At 48.9% G+C, this 13,867-nt stretch overlaps 1 protein-coding gene and 1 long non-coding RNA gene across 3 annotated transcripts in view; both read left to right on the forward strand.

Moving 5' to 3' along the window:
• Window positions 1-13,867, forward strand: part of LOC309535004 — a 654,277-nt gene that overhangs the window by 374,350 nt on the left and 266,060 nt on the right. The gene's annotated exons all lie outside the window — the stretch shown is intronic.
• ALX4 (ALX homeobox 4) overlaps window positions 7-13,867 on the forward strand; it is a 68,685-nt gene continuing 54,824 nt past the window's right edge. Inside the window, exon 1 of one of the 2 annotated variants that reach the window (XM_082226816.1) lies at window positions 7-69. Coding sequence is in view for 1 of the 2 variants with exons in the window: in XM_082226815.1 (XP_082082941.1) it covers window positions 13,551-13,563 (13 nt within the window). In the remaining variant the exon portion in view is untranslated. Of the gene's footprint in view, window positions 70-13,440; window positions 13,564-13,867 lie in introns of those variants that run through there. The other variant, XM_082226815.1, reaches the window with a different exon arrangement.

Below are 13,867 nucleotides of genomic sequence, written 5' to 3' on the forward strand. Positions count from 1 at the left end.
CGTCGAGCGGCAGCCTCAAGCTGCAGGACGCCAGCGGCCACAACGGAGCGCTGCAGCTCTCCTGCTACGGTGAGTTCCCCGAGTCGGTCAAGATGGGCTGTGCACGGGTCTGTAGATTTTTCTTTCCCCGCACCCTCCCCCTCAAAAAACAGCCCGTCTGGACTTGCCTGGAGTTGCTATTAATTCGTTTCCGTTTTTGCAGGGCTTCTCCTTGCAAATCCGGAGTCACTCCCCGCGTCGCTCTTCACCATTTCCACGCTACGTTCTCCGGGGATGTAATTCGGATTTGGATTCTCCCCACTCTCGCACACGTTCCCTCTCTCCCCTGTGTAGTGTAGAATATTATGGACTAGGTAGATACCTCTGGTCTCCAAAGTGGAAGCCTACGAAAAGGTTCAAGAGATGGAAAGGAAGGGAGACAACCCCTTAGGTAGAAAAAATGGGTGTTTTTAAGGTATATTTTCTCCTGGGGTCGCTTGCAGATACCTCCGTTGGCTGGGTCCACACGCTAGTTAAACCCATACATGTTAAGCCAATTGACGTTCATAGGGGTGACCGTCCATTACTGGAAGACATAGATTTCAGTTTAAATTTATAACATTTATATGCATTTATAACAACTTTCTGATACTTTGGTCCTCGTTATGCCTTCTGTCTCCTTTCCTGGCCAAGTCTTTTCTCCTTCTCTCCCCCCCCCCCCCCCATATGACCAAATTCATAACGATGACTTAGGTCAGTGCGTTCAAACGTTTCCTGGCTACCGACGCTCAGGTTTCCCAAAATCAGATGTCGTTCGAAAGCAACTAGGTAAAGCTTTCCGTCCGCGAAGTCTGGGTTGGCGGCGGCGACGCGCAGCTTTTCATTAGCGTCAATTAAATCATCTCCTCCTCGACTTGGCTTAATGAGTCGCCTTAACCCGGATTCGTTCTCGTTACAAGTTTAACGACGCGGTTAAAATGGCAGGCAAATGTTTGCTTTAGACGGTTATTCTGGGAGGATTAATTAGAGATAAGGGGTAGTGAAAATTGAAAAATATAATTATAGAATTATCTCCCTGGGTCTTTTTTTCTCCCCTGTCGCTCCTCCTTGCAAACCCGCTCGATTCAAGGCACCTGAGAGCTCACCTTCTGCGCAATCCTAAACCCGTTTACGTCCTATTAAAAACAAAACAAAAACCCAGTGATTTCAACTGGTCCTAAAAAGCGGCGATCCTAAGTTTACACGTCAAACTTCTCATCTCCGACAAAACTTTCACCAAAGACTCAAACGGGGCAGAGGAATCAGCAATGTAATTCCAAGCGAGTGGAAACAGTTCAGTCAAAATTGGTCATTTTTTTACTTCTTGTTACATCTATTGCATTAAGTTGATCCATTTTGGCTGGATCGTGACCAATAACGGAGAAGGAAACACTCAGGGAAGGAAACACTGTCCGACTTGAGCCTATTTCAGTACTCCGAAAAGGGTTGCTTCTAGTGTCTGTCTTTGTTACTCTTCTGTCTCCCCCTCCAAGAGCCCTCTTTGTCCCCACTGACTCTGAGTCAGAGATACAGAGAGGTGATGGAGGATAACTGGCTCAAGGTCACCGAGTGAGCTTCACGGAGGAGCGGGGATTTGAACCCAGAACTTCTTGATCAAAGTTCAGCACTCTGTCCACTACACTCCCGTCACGCTCCTTTCGATCTCCTTGTCTTTACGACTCGGTTTGTCCGTTCCAGTTGCTTTTTCCTAGTCAGGTTTACCTTCGGAGGACTCCCCCCGCCCCCCACTTCACTCACTTTCTCGTTTCCAAATTCAGAGGACGTCGAAGGCACCTTCCATTTCTCCCCCCCCCCAACAGGTTCGGAAGTCTGAGAGTGTTTCTGACTAGAGGGAAAACCACAGGGCCTGGGGTTACGTTAACAAGCCATCCATCACCGCAGCAGCAAAGAGAGGTCCCGATTTCTTCCAGCGCTTGCTGGCCTCCTATCCTCCCTCCATTAGACTCTTTAAACTGGCTGGTTACCTAACAAAGTAGAAGTGGGGCCGGAATTCCCCTCTTCTCGTTCGCCCCGTCGGGCTCTCTTTGCAGATCCGCTGCTGAAAGGAATCGTGTATGCAGTCTAAACGTTCAGCAGTTTGAGGTTAGGGGAATTCTGACACTCTGGGCTGCTAAGCCGGTTAGTAATAAGGAAGGTAGGAAACCCAGCGTGAAAGGGCCTGTTTTTAAAAAACAAAACAGTTCTTTTTTGCTATAGGTCTGGGAACACTCCAGCTAGGGCATTTTGGAAGGGTAGGAATTGAATTCCCTTTTAAAGAAATGCACTCCGTGTGTGTGTGTGTGTGTGTGTGTGTGTGTGTGTGTGTGTGTTAACAGTGTAATCCAATGCATGCCTGCTCAGAAATACATCCCATTAAGTTCAACAAGGCTGACTTCCAGGTAAATGGCGACAAGTTTGCATCCCAAACGAGCTTTCTCCCTGCGCATCCCACCTTGACAAAATCTTGGGGGGGGGGGACAGCAGTCCTCACCCAAGGACCATTGCCTGTTGACCGTCTCTGTTGATTTCCAGGGAAATCAAAATACTGTACTACTGAATTAAATTATGAATTTGGACATTGGGAGGGGGGATACAGAGCCCAGAGACCACCCTCCGTCCCAGAAAGTATCAAGAATTAATTTTATAGCAGGATGTCGCCTTCGCTTTTACTACATAGGGCAAATTTAGTGGTGAGCGGGTTTCCTCTGCGAGGGAGCGCTCAGCTCTTCTAGAAACAGAAAAGGCAGCTGTCGAAACATCTTGCGGCAGAGGAGATCGGAAGGAGGCAAGCCACACCACAAGTCCCTGGTGCCACTAGGAGGGAGAGAAGAAATAACAGATTTCGGTTCCATCCTGCCTTTAAAAAAATTGTTTACACTGCCTTTCCGAAAAGCGAAGTGACTCCGAATTGGGCTGCGAAGCAAAGAAGCTCCAGGGAGGCGGTGCATGAGGAGAGAGAGAAAAAGAGAAGGCAGATTTACTGCCCGAGAAGGCCAAGGGCGGCCGAAGTCTCTCGAGAGGCTCGTCTGCTAGGCGATTTCTTCAAAGGCTGCTTCGCATTCCAGGCGCAGCCGCATTTCCACGGCCTGGGACTTCGAATGGAATCCCCGCCGGCGCGCCGAGGGAGAATCCGCGGCAGCCGCTCCGCTCCTAGAGGTGGAGCGCAAGCCATCCTGTCCTGGGTCTGCCAGCGCCAATAAGCGCCTGCTCACCGGCCCCGTAAGAAGTCACTGGCGTCAGCTTTTCAGCGCCCCCCTTCCCCACCCAGAGAATTTCAAGATGATAAATCAGGAGGACGGGGGTAGAGGTGGAAGCGCCCCTTTAGAAAATATTCCCCGACACCTGCCGTGGATCTGTTTTAAATAACCATTTGCGCGCAGTTGGACTCCACTAACAGGCTCTGTTCCGCGGCTCCTATGGGGATTCCAGCCCCAACTGAGTCGAGTGAGCGCTGGTGCTGCCTGCCTCCTTAAACCCACAGGCTTCCAGATTTCCTAAATCGGCTTCCAATCGTACTACTTCGGCTTAACAATTAATTAGCCGGTATAGTTATAAATCACGGTGTGTGGGGAGACGGGTTCCCATTTCTAGATGCTACCCTGCCGACGACGTGTTGTTACCACTGACGCCCATCTAACGATATTTTCTGGGAAGGAGAGCTTATGGAAACGGACCGGCCTTAACTTCCGCATTAATGAGCTTAGAAAAATAGCAATAAAAGTAATGGCCAGCTTCATAATAAATCACGATACCCTTCAAAACACACCGAGAAGCGGCGTCTTCGCTGCGATCTTCCCATTTAAAAAAAAAATAAAAATGGGAGGGGGGCATAATAAAGACGCAGCTACAGAGCACCCAACCCCCTTTAAATCGGAGTTATTCTTTCAAAGTGGAGCTCCTAAATTGTAACATTTTGTGTGATGTGGCTGGAAGGACAAGGGCATTTAAAAAGAGCCATCTGGATTTGTGGGGATAATTGTTTACAAGGAGCCATTAAGCGAGGAATAGTTTCTGATTAGTAGGAAGAAGTTGGCTTGGGGGTGGTGAGGTAGAAAGGAATGGGATTTCTGGGCACACGAACCACACTATATATATACATTTATCGAGAGTAAAATGATGGATGGATGTTGGCTGAGACGGGATTACCGCCTCGCTCCTTAAAGATTCTTAATCGCTGGAGCCGCGCCATTGCTTTTCGAGCTGAGTAAACCATTTATTTGCGGAGTGTCCAGGGTGGGGCGAGCGGGGAAGGAAGAAGGGCCCTGTGCGGTTTTTGCACATACAAAAGCTAAATACATCCACACACGGGCCGCTTCGGCCAGAGCACGGCCCAAGCCACCGGCATTCGTACAAGAACTGGAAAGCAAACAGCGGCCCATTTTCAGACGCCTGGCCTGAAAGGCAGCTTTCTCGGAGAGATCCGCTCCTCTTCGCCATTAGGGCTTCTTCTGCCACCGCCGCGCAATTGCAGACACGGCTCCCGGTTAGCCACTTCTGCAACCGGATCTCTTAACGATTTGTCGGCCTGGGGAATGGCCTCGCACTGCAATAAAGCGCTAATGGCTTCTGAGTGTCGTTCTGGTTAACCAGCGCGGGCGAGACTTGCCAAACCCCAACTCGTGTATTTTCTTCGCCCGGCTTCGGGCTTCCTCAGGGTGGGTGTCGATTGCCTTGCGGATCTAAGGCAGACGGAGGAGGAGATATGAAAGGAAGCCTACATCATCGAAGGGAACCTGCCTAGGCTTCAGCGAAGTTTTGCAATGCACTTATACAGTACACCTAGCCTTAAAAAACCCATTTGCTTGGCAAGGAAGTCCCTCCAAGTTCCTGGGAAGCCACTTCCACTGGAATCAGCAGGGCTTCCTAGCAGATCTGTTTAGATGGCGAAGAGAAAGGAACCACCGTCCAATAGTAAAGAAAAGATGTTGGGGTGCCCCCGGGGAGTGGGGTTTGGCGATGCGCATTTCCTTTAAACTTTCTCGAGGCTTTTGCAAAATGGAGCCCTGCGGCCTACATGCCTCGCGGAGAAGAAACCCTTCTCTCGATTTCCACAGACTTTCCAGGCAGTGTGGAGAATACCCGCATTCCCGTCTTAGGGTAGGGCTGGTGGGCTTAGGGCCTACTCTCCTGAGCCGACGGAAGTAACTGCCAGGACGCTTTCCAACTAGGCCGCAATGGCACTTCCCCGTGTTTTCCCCTCAAGTGCTTTTCCAGCCGGGCCCAGGTTTGCGCTGCTGTTGGTGGGGGAATCGAGGCCCAACTGAGGCTTGTGTTCCTGTGTGACAGAGACCAAGGGGACGTCCTTAAAATAAAATTTAAAATGGCGCGGAACCCGAAGGGTGTCTTTCTAGAAAGTCTGGAAAACTTTCTAGGCTCCTAAAAAGCAAAATACATGATTCAGCTGCACATGGAGAGCTACACCTACGCTAGAGAACCTTTCCCCAAAGCAGCAGCGCCATGTTTTTCTTTATTTAAGTTTGGGCTTCATAAAATCTTCCCCGAAATCAGAACATTTGCAAGGGCGTGTCGAGAGTGTGAGGAGCGTTTGCCAAGGCCGTCCTCGTAGTTTCTTAGCGGGCCAACCCCGGTGGAAAGGGGAACGTATGGCTCTGTTGCTCCCTGGAAACGAAAGGCAAGAGCTTTGCGTGTTATTCATCCTGCTAAGGTGGCTCCTGAGCTCTATTCGGCCAATGGAAATGGCGACGAAGCCTCTTCCTCCTCTTTGTGGGTCCTGAAGCAAATCCTGCGCTTCGAGCCCCGGGCCTGTTATGGCGCCTCTTGGTTTTTGGCTTGCGCTGCTGGTTTTTATTTCATGTTGTGTTGGATGATTTCCCCGTTTCCCCTCCCCAAAGTCCATCCATTTGATTCTTTCTAAAGCTGAGAACAATAACCTAACAAGATTTAGCAAAACAGCAAAGCCCCGCCATTCTCCCAGCTGCTCTCCTAGGCTGCCTTTCAATGCCCTTCGCTTTGCAGTGTCTGCCTCCCTTGGCGCACCGGACTCTTGACTGTTCCAGCATCCCGAGGGCAAGCTGTGGGCGCCGGCGGCGGGGGACGTGCCAGGGTCGGTGGGATGGAAGGACGGCACGCTTCCATGGGAGAGAGGAGCCTGCTGGGAGCCATTTCCCCAGAAAGCGCCCTCCATACATGCCCGTGTATGACTTAGCAGCCTTTGCAGCAGCGACTTTTTGCTAGATTTAAAAGCCAGCTCACGCGATCATCACCCCCGCTTTGTCCACAAGCTTGCTAGAGACCCCTGTTTCAAACAGACCCATCTCACAGATCCCACAGATCCATTTTCCCTCTTCCACCACCAGAGCTGAGCAAAACCTCTTCAGAGCAGCTCTAGGTCTGGCTGACAGCCCTATCGGGGAAGGAGTGAGTTACTGTAGATCGGTGCGGGGGATCGGAGACGGGAGGGGAGGCTGTAAAACGAGCAGCGCCGCAGCGGAACATACATGCTCAAGAGCAGAATATGTTAGGATCAGGGTGTTCATGTCAAAATGTGAAGGGAGTCAGTTCCCATAAGCTGCCTCCATCCATCTATCCCCATAGATTGGAGGATAGGGAAGTTTTCAAGGATGCAGTCCTGGTCATTGACGTGCAGCTCGAATCTCTGACTTCAGTAGGCTCACTCCCAAGTAATAACTGCACAACGTGTAATTAATACAAAGACATTGCAATCCGAATCAAGTAAAATGCTTTAGATTCGAATTAAGTGCTTTCACTTTAGTGTGCGCAGTTGTTCTTGTACGTAAAGTGGGAAGAAAATAATTCTTTGCTTACTGACGTGTGTGTACTTTAGCAAATGGGAAGCGGAGTGACTTCAGATAAGCAATGGAACCGATATCCTGGAGCCTAGTTTTTATTCGGTTTTGGTTTACTAATGAGATTTGTGTGGATAAATGCCTCTAAATGTGCCCCTCTTTTCTTAATACGATCCTCTTTACTTTCTTGCTTCAAAACTTCTGGCTGTAGATAATTCCCTCACACACTGGAACAGCAATTAAAATAAAAAGCGTATAGCCTAAGAGTATATACTAGAGTATATACTTGTGTTAGAGGTGTGACGGGGGCGGGCGCGCGGCTCCCGAGTGATTTATGGCTGAAAGTAATCTGAATTACTATTTCTCAGTCTTGGAGCTGAGATAAATCATATTTCTGTATAAGGAAATGTATTGCCCTCTTGAAATATGGTTTGGGGAGGGACGGGGCGTTGGGGAGTGGGGTGGGGGGTTTCTTTCGAGGCGTGCGAGAGAATGTGCCCTGGGATGTTTGCTCACCGGATTAAGAGAAAGAAAAACTGCTTTTCCTGGCACAGGAAAATCCTAAAGTGCCAGGCCTGGCAGATCATAACGACCTGTTTTATTTTAGAGCGAACAACCAAGGCAGTCTATAAAGCAGTATTGTTTGGGAGGACTGCGTGCGCTGAGAACGTGGCTTTAGGAATTGATACAGAGAGCCGAGGTTTTTTTAAAAAAAAATATAGAACATAATCATAGTATTGTAAAGTTGGAAGGTACCCCGAGGGTCATCTAGTCCAACCTCCTGCAATGCAGGAATCTCAACTCGATTTCGGGCAATTTTAAAAACGTCCCAAAAACGAAGGCAGCCATCAGGGCCAATGGCCTTGCTGGAGAATAATCCCTAGACACGTTTAGTATTTTGACCCAAAGATGGTGAGCCAGCAGACCTGCTCTTTTGTCCCGCTCGTGTCAGGTCAGAAAATAAGAGAAAGTCGTGGGGCCAGATCTAGTGTGGATACTTGTGGCCCTCCCTCCAGAAGTTGTTGGGACTACAGCTCCCGACATCTGTGACCATTAGGCGCGCTGATCGTGGCTGATGGGAGTTTGAATCCAACGACCAGCGCAGCGGCGGTCCCAGATTCGCCACCCCGGGTCTAGCCTGGCCCGCTGCGGTGGGGCCCAAAGAGCACACCCGCTCTCCACGGGGTGCCCTAAACAGACACCTGGCGGTCTTGATCTGTTCTTTCGTGGAACAAGCCCACTACTCCCAGTGTCGTCTGAGCGAGCGATCCAAACCGTACGACGAGGAAGGAGGGTACTTGACCTTCCTTCGCACCACCATAATCAGTAGCCAGCCGCAGGGGACAGCCCTTCCCGATCGCCACCTGGGAATCTGTAGGACGCCCAACGCCACTGACTTGGGATCTTCTTTTGCCATTTCAGATCAGGCAGAGTAGAGCAGCGATCTTTGTCGCTGCTATGGTAAGCTCCTGGTGATTTCTGCATTTCATTTCCCTCTGACCTCACTGCATACAAAACCACTACGACCCTGTGTTTGGATACACCTGTAACTCAGGCGAACGCATTGCATGCGTCTGATGAAGTGGACGCCAGAATGAATGTTTCTGGGTACCATCAGGCTCCTGCTTTTATTAAAAGAGGCAAACAAGTATGCCCGTTTGGAAGTGGCGACCTTATAACGTTCACGGAAGATGTTGCAGATCATGCAAGGATTTTTCCTGTCATTTGCTCCTAGGAATGAGTGCAAGGAGAAACGGACGCCAGGCTTGTAACAGATCGCGCTGTCCAAAAATAAGGTCCAGGTGAGAGAGATACAGGTCTCTTCATCTGGTTCCTCGTGACTCCCAGAAGCCACCTATCTGGAGGGAGAAAAATGATCGGGGGGAGGGGGGAAACCGGAGGGCTGCAATCGCATACCCACCAACCTGAGAGGAAAGGGGACTTACTTCTGAGTAGACGTGCATGCGATCGCACTGCAAGCTGAATCTGTGTCTATCCTCCCACTATCTCAGTGATCCCCCTTTAATATTCTCTTTGTCTTGGACAAAACCACACTTTTAGAAGTGATTTGTTTGCTCTTCTCTAAAGACGCGCCGTCTTTAAAAGTCAATCAGGAGGATGCAATTATTGTGACGCTCAAGTTCGAGGTTATCATCTATCCCCACCACCACCATAAAAATTGGTGCGTGTGTGCGGGATCTGTGTACAGAGTACAGCCTACACAGAGAAATTTCCTGGAGCAAGCTATTCATTTTATTACGCTTCCCAGTGGATTGGTCCAGAGTTTTAAAGGTTACTAACGACGAATTTCTGCAGAATGGTGTAGATAAAAGGCATTTCCGTCTTGCAGAGGGAGGAGGCGTTGCTCTGATAACTCTTAAATCTGTTATTTAACCCAGATCGTTTGCCTCCATCCTCTCTTATGGATGGAGAGGATATTTGAAATTGCATCGTGGTTTGTGAGCTCGCCACGACAAGATTGGCCTGCTTCTGCATTAACGATTTAGAAATAAGGGGCAGTTTAAAGAGACTCAAAGCGAAAGGTGGATGAGGTCAATCCGGTGGTCTGTTGAGAGTGAGAAGAGGAATGCTAGAAAGCCTGTCCTGGGAAGAGAGTGAAAACGGAGCAGTCCAGTTCACAAAATAAGCCGCGAACCGGTTGCCTTTAACTTAGCGAAATTCAGCCAGGAAATCGGGGCTTGGGGATTTTACGGGAGGGAGCAAGAAAACGACATAAAAGGAGCAACTGACTGCTTTGACCTTCCAGATGGAATTGGACCCCAATTCCCATTTGCCCCACACAGCACAGCCAATGGTCAGGGATGATGGGAGCCGCAGCCCAATAACACCTGGAGAGAGACAAATTCCCCATCACAGTGCTATGGATTTCTTTCCTTTACTCTCTATCGACAAATCGAATGATGGTGCAACTGACTAGCAAAGGGTGACAGCTTGTAATAAATAGGCAGTTGAGCTGGAGGAGTACATGTGCCAACCACCTCTCCTCACTCGAGCTATCTTTTGCCACGATTTGCAGGAGCTGTCTGAATCGGTTCTCTTCGTGGCATGAGAGGCAGCTCTGTGTGCGGTGCTGGGAGATCCAATTGAATTAGATCTTTTCTCAGAACCCCGGTAAGGGGTTCAGAATCTTCAATTTAGTCCTACCTGCTGCTCATTTGGATCTGTCATTCAGGACCTACAATGCACTTAGGGTTGCTACTTCTGCTTTTTCTTTTTGTATCACAGTGCTCCTGTACATGAGAGAAAGAGAGTATTTTCCTGGCATTGAGATACAGTGTTGGAGCTTCTGTTGCTGGTCCTACAATGTTCTAGGAGCTTATGTGGGATTTCAAATGTGTTAAGTTTCATCAATCTTCACCGTGTAAAATAAACGTATTCTGGACTTCCACAGTCAGCCCATCTCTGAGTCTCTGAGAAGGATCAAAGCACCTGCTTTGCATGAAGAAGGTCCAATGCATCTCTAGGTAGGGTTTGGAGAAACCCCCTGCCTGGAATCCTGGAGAGCTGCTGCCAGTCTGTGCAGACAATACTGAGCTAAATGGAGCAATGATACGTCTCTGTGAAATGAATGGCCACAGACTTGGCTTGGGGAGCACATAGCAATTTCACCAGCGTAAACATGTCTCTTTTGCAAAATTCTCATTGTGAAGCTGGATACCACAGACCTGTAGAGCTCTAATTTTCATTTTGCTGATTTGAAAGGGCTGCTGCAGCGGTGTGAACTGACCCCTCTCTAATCTTGTAAAATGCAGGTCTGAGATGAGGAGTGTCTCTTTCAAATAGACTCACTTTCATCTCTGTCTGTACCCCAGGGAACTTGAAGTACCTGGATTTAAAGCTTTAGATACACCCTGGCCTTTAACATATTGGGCATATGCCCCATGGATTGCAGTGGAATAATGGAGAGGAGACTGCCAATCTCAAACACATTGCTGAGTGTTCATTGCATCACCAATGCCAGGGTGGGTGTGTTATCATCAACACCACTTTTGGGAATGGTCAGTGTAGTTCTTTTATAGCCAAGGTCATGTCTATTTAGACGTCAGACTCATTGAGCTGAAGAGATTCATTCCTAGGTAAATTGGCACAGGATTGCAGCTTTAATGTAGTTGCCCCAGACTGTATTATTGACATTTCATTTCCCTCTGACGTCACTGCTTACATATTCCTCACCACCTCTCATTTCTTTCTCTCCCCGCACCAGCCTCATCCTGCCAACAGGATGTATCAGATACAATCATGTATCAGATGAAATTGACTCATTTACTTGCTAGGAAATTTGTTTTTGTCTGCTTCTTACTTGCTTGTTTTGCTGTTTATTTTGATGTGTCAAAAACATGGTATCACTCACCTGTGGCCTTGAAGTGATCCAATCTTCTCCAGCACCCCCTTTCCCACTGAACTGTGTATTGGGTGTGAATGAGGCTGAGTCCTTGGTGAAGTGACTGTATGCGCTTTAGATATTGGTGCATGGAAGTTCTGCCTCTCTCTGTGTTAAATCTGTGACAGTTCATACACACATGCAAATCATCATGAGGCTGCAGCCATCAGGCGATGAACATGCAGGGATGTCTTGAAAGAGCCCTTTGAACTGATTAGCACATGATACAGGGATGGGAAACATGTGGTCCTCCAGAAGTGTTGAACTACAACTCCCATAGTCATTTATCATTGGCCACGATAGGGCCCAACAACAGTTGGAAGGCCATCTCTGCTGTACCAGAAAGCTGAAGAGCAAGTTATGTCATGCAAGCAAAGCAACTTGCAAGTAATTATTAACTTCTGTCTTTTTTGCATGGGGGGCACTTCAGAGAGATTTCCCTCAATGTTTGGTTGATTTCTAGGTGAGAGCACAAAAGGAAGGTGTACAATGATGTACACCCAATGTTCTTGGCTCCTCAACCAGGAATGGGCAACCTGCGGCCTTCAAGATGTTATTGGACTCAGCTCCCATCAGATCCAGCCAGCATGGCCAATGGTCAGGGATGATGGGAGTTGTAATCCTAGCAACATCGGGGGGGGCACAGGTTGCCATTTCCTGCTTCAGAACAAGGATGGTGCAGCGTTGAAGTTGGCCTGGAGATCCAGGGCCCAAGGTGAGGAAGGGGCAACAGTCCATCCTGAAGCAAGGTAGGGAAGAAAAATGTCCTGATAGTGGTGGGGCATTCTGACCAGCTCTTGCAAAGGAGAGTTGTCTTTTAAGTGGCACTGCACTCGTCATAGCAATGTCCCTGATTTTTGGATCAAACTTATACAGTGTATTGAAGATGGCTACCCCCCCTCCCCCCGCCTCCAAATTATGGGAGTGAAGGAGCCATGGATATTGTTATTGGCATCCATCTCTCTTGGAGGACAATGGAAGAATCTGTGCCTTTGGGGGTGAAGTCAAACCACTGGAGAGTTACATGTATGCTTTTTCCATGGATATAGTGCCATCTAAAGAGGCAAAAGGGATGCGGGTGACGCTGTGGGTTAAACCACAGAGCCTAGGGCTTGCCGACCAGAAGGTCAACAGTTCGAATCCCCGTGACAGGGTGAGCTCCCATTGTTTGGTCCCTGCTCCTGCCAACCTAGCAGTTTGAAAGGACGTCAAAGTGCAAGTAGATAAATAGGTACCACTCCGGCGGGAAGGTAAACGGTGTTTCAGTGCGCTGCTCTGGTTCGCCAGAAGCGGATTAGACATGCTGGCCACATGACCCGGAAGCTGTACACCGGCTCCCTCGGCCAGTAAAGCGAGATGAGCGCTGCAACCCCAGAGTCATCCGTGACTGGACCTAATGATCAGGGGTCCCTTGACCTTTACCTAATGAGGCAAAAGGTGAACAAAAGCTGAAGCTCATAAACAGAATAAGTCATAGGCGTGTGAGAAAGGAGAAACTTGACTCTAGGGATAAGAAAGACTAAAGGTCAAAAGAAGAGTCGCTGTAAAAATCAATTGGTTTTTATTTATTTTTTAAGTTAAAGTTTCACTGTCTCCTGTTGAAATAAATTTAGTTTGGGCTGGTTCTGCTCAGAGTGATCAAGTGAAGAATGGACGAGGTGAAGTGTGTGTGTATGTGTGTGTGTGTGAGAGAGAGAGAGAGAGAGAGAGAGAGAGAAGCATCAAAAGAAAAAGAGAGGCTGAAATCCTAACCACATTTACCTAGGAGTAAGCTCCATTGAATACTGTAGGACTTACTTCTGACTATCCATGGTTAGTCTTGGACTATACGGTTTGATCGAGACTAGGGATGAGATGAGGACAATTAGGACAGCAGAATTTGGTCTGCACCAGTTCAGACAGCCGGTGGGAATACAGTGTGTGTGTGAGAGAGAGAGAGTTGCCCTCACCTGCAGCCACTGCACATGGCGCTCCGTGTGTAGCTCAGGCCTCTGGTACAACTTAGCAGAAAAGCCCTCGGCAGGATTGGAACTCGCGGCAGCCTGCGGCTCCCCGCCGCTGGCTTTCATCTTACCCGCTCTCCTTCCTGGAGCGACTCCCATTGGCTACCGCGGTGCCTCTCGCTCGGAGCTAAGAGTTCTGACGCGGCTTGCGCCTTCGCCTTCCCTCTTGCACAACAGGGGTCGCCAGCGCGGTCATTCAAACGGCTCCAGCGCCCTCCCAGCGAGAGGGGAGGGGGAGCGAAGGATCTGGTTTTAGAAGTTGGCGAGAGGCGCCTGGAGCTTGGAGCGAGTCCTTCCTCGCCTGGAGGCAGCATCGGAGCCCTTTCCGTCTGCACATGCAGCGAGGCTGTGGGATTCTTCATGCGCCTGAAAGGTAGGGCTTTTCCCAGACCAGATGTGCCTGCATCTCTTTCACAGAGAGGGAGAAAGAAGCTTTGTTGCTGTTGATTTGGCCGCCTTAAGAGGAGGCTTGTTTGCAGCAATGATGTGTCAAAAGATCCAAACTGCCAGACCTCTCCCCCTTTCCTCTATGCATTCTTCTTCTTTCTGGGCAACTAGAAAAAGAAAGAGAGATTTCCTTTCCTACTTGGCCTGTTTATTTTCCAGTTGCTTTGCTCTGAAATTAACTCTGTTTTCTCCATGGCTTTTCACACTGGCGCCCCCTAAAAGACATTTTT

The sequence above is a fragment of the Podarcis vaucheri genome, assembly GCF_965113315.1.
Source record: "Podarcis vaucheri genome assembly, chromosome: 1".
NCBI classification, from domain to species: Eukaryota; Metazoa; Chordata; class Lepidosauria; order Squamata; family Lacertidae; genus Podarcis; species Podarcis vaucheri.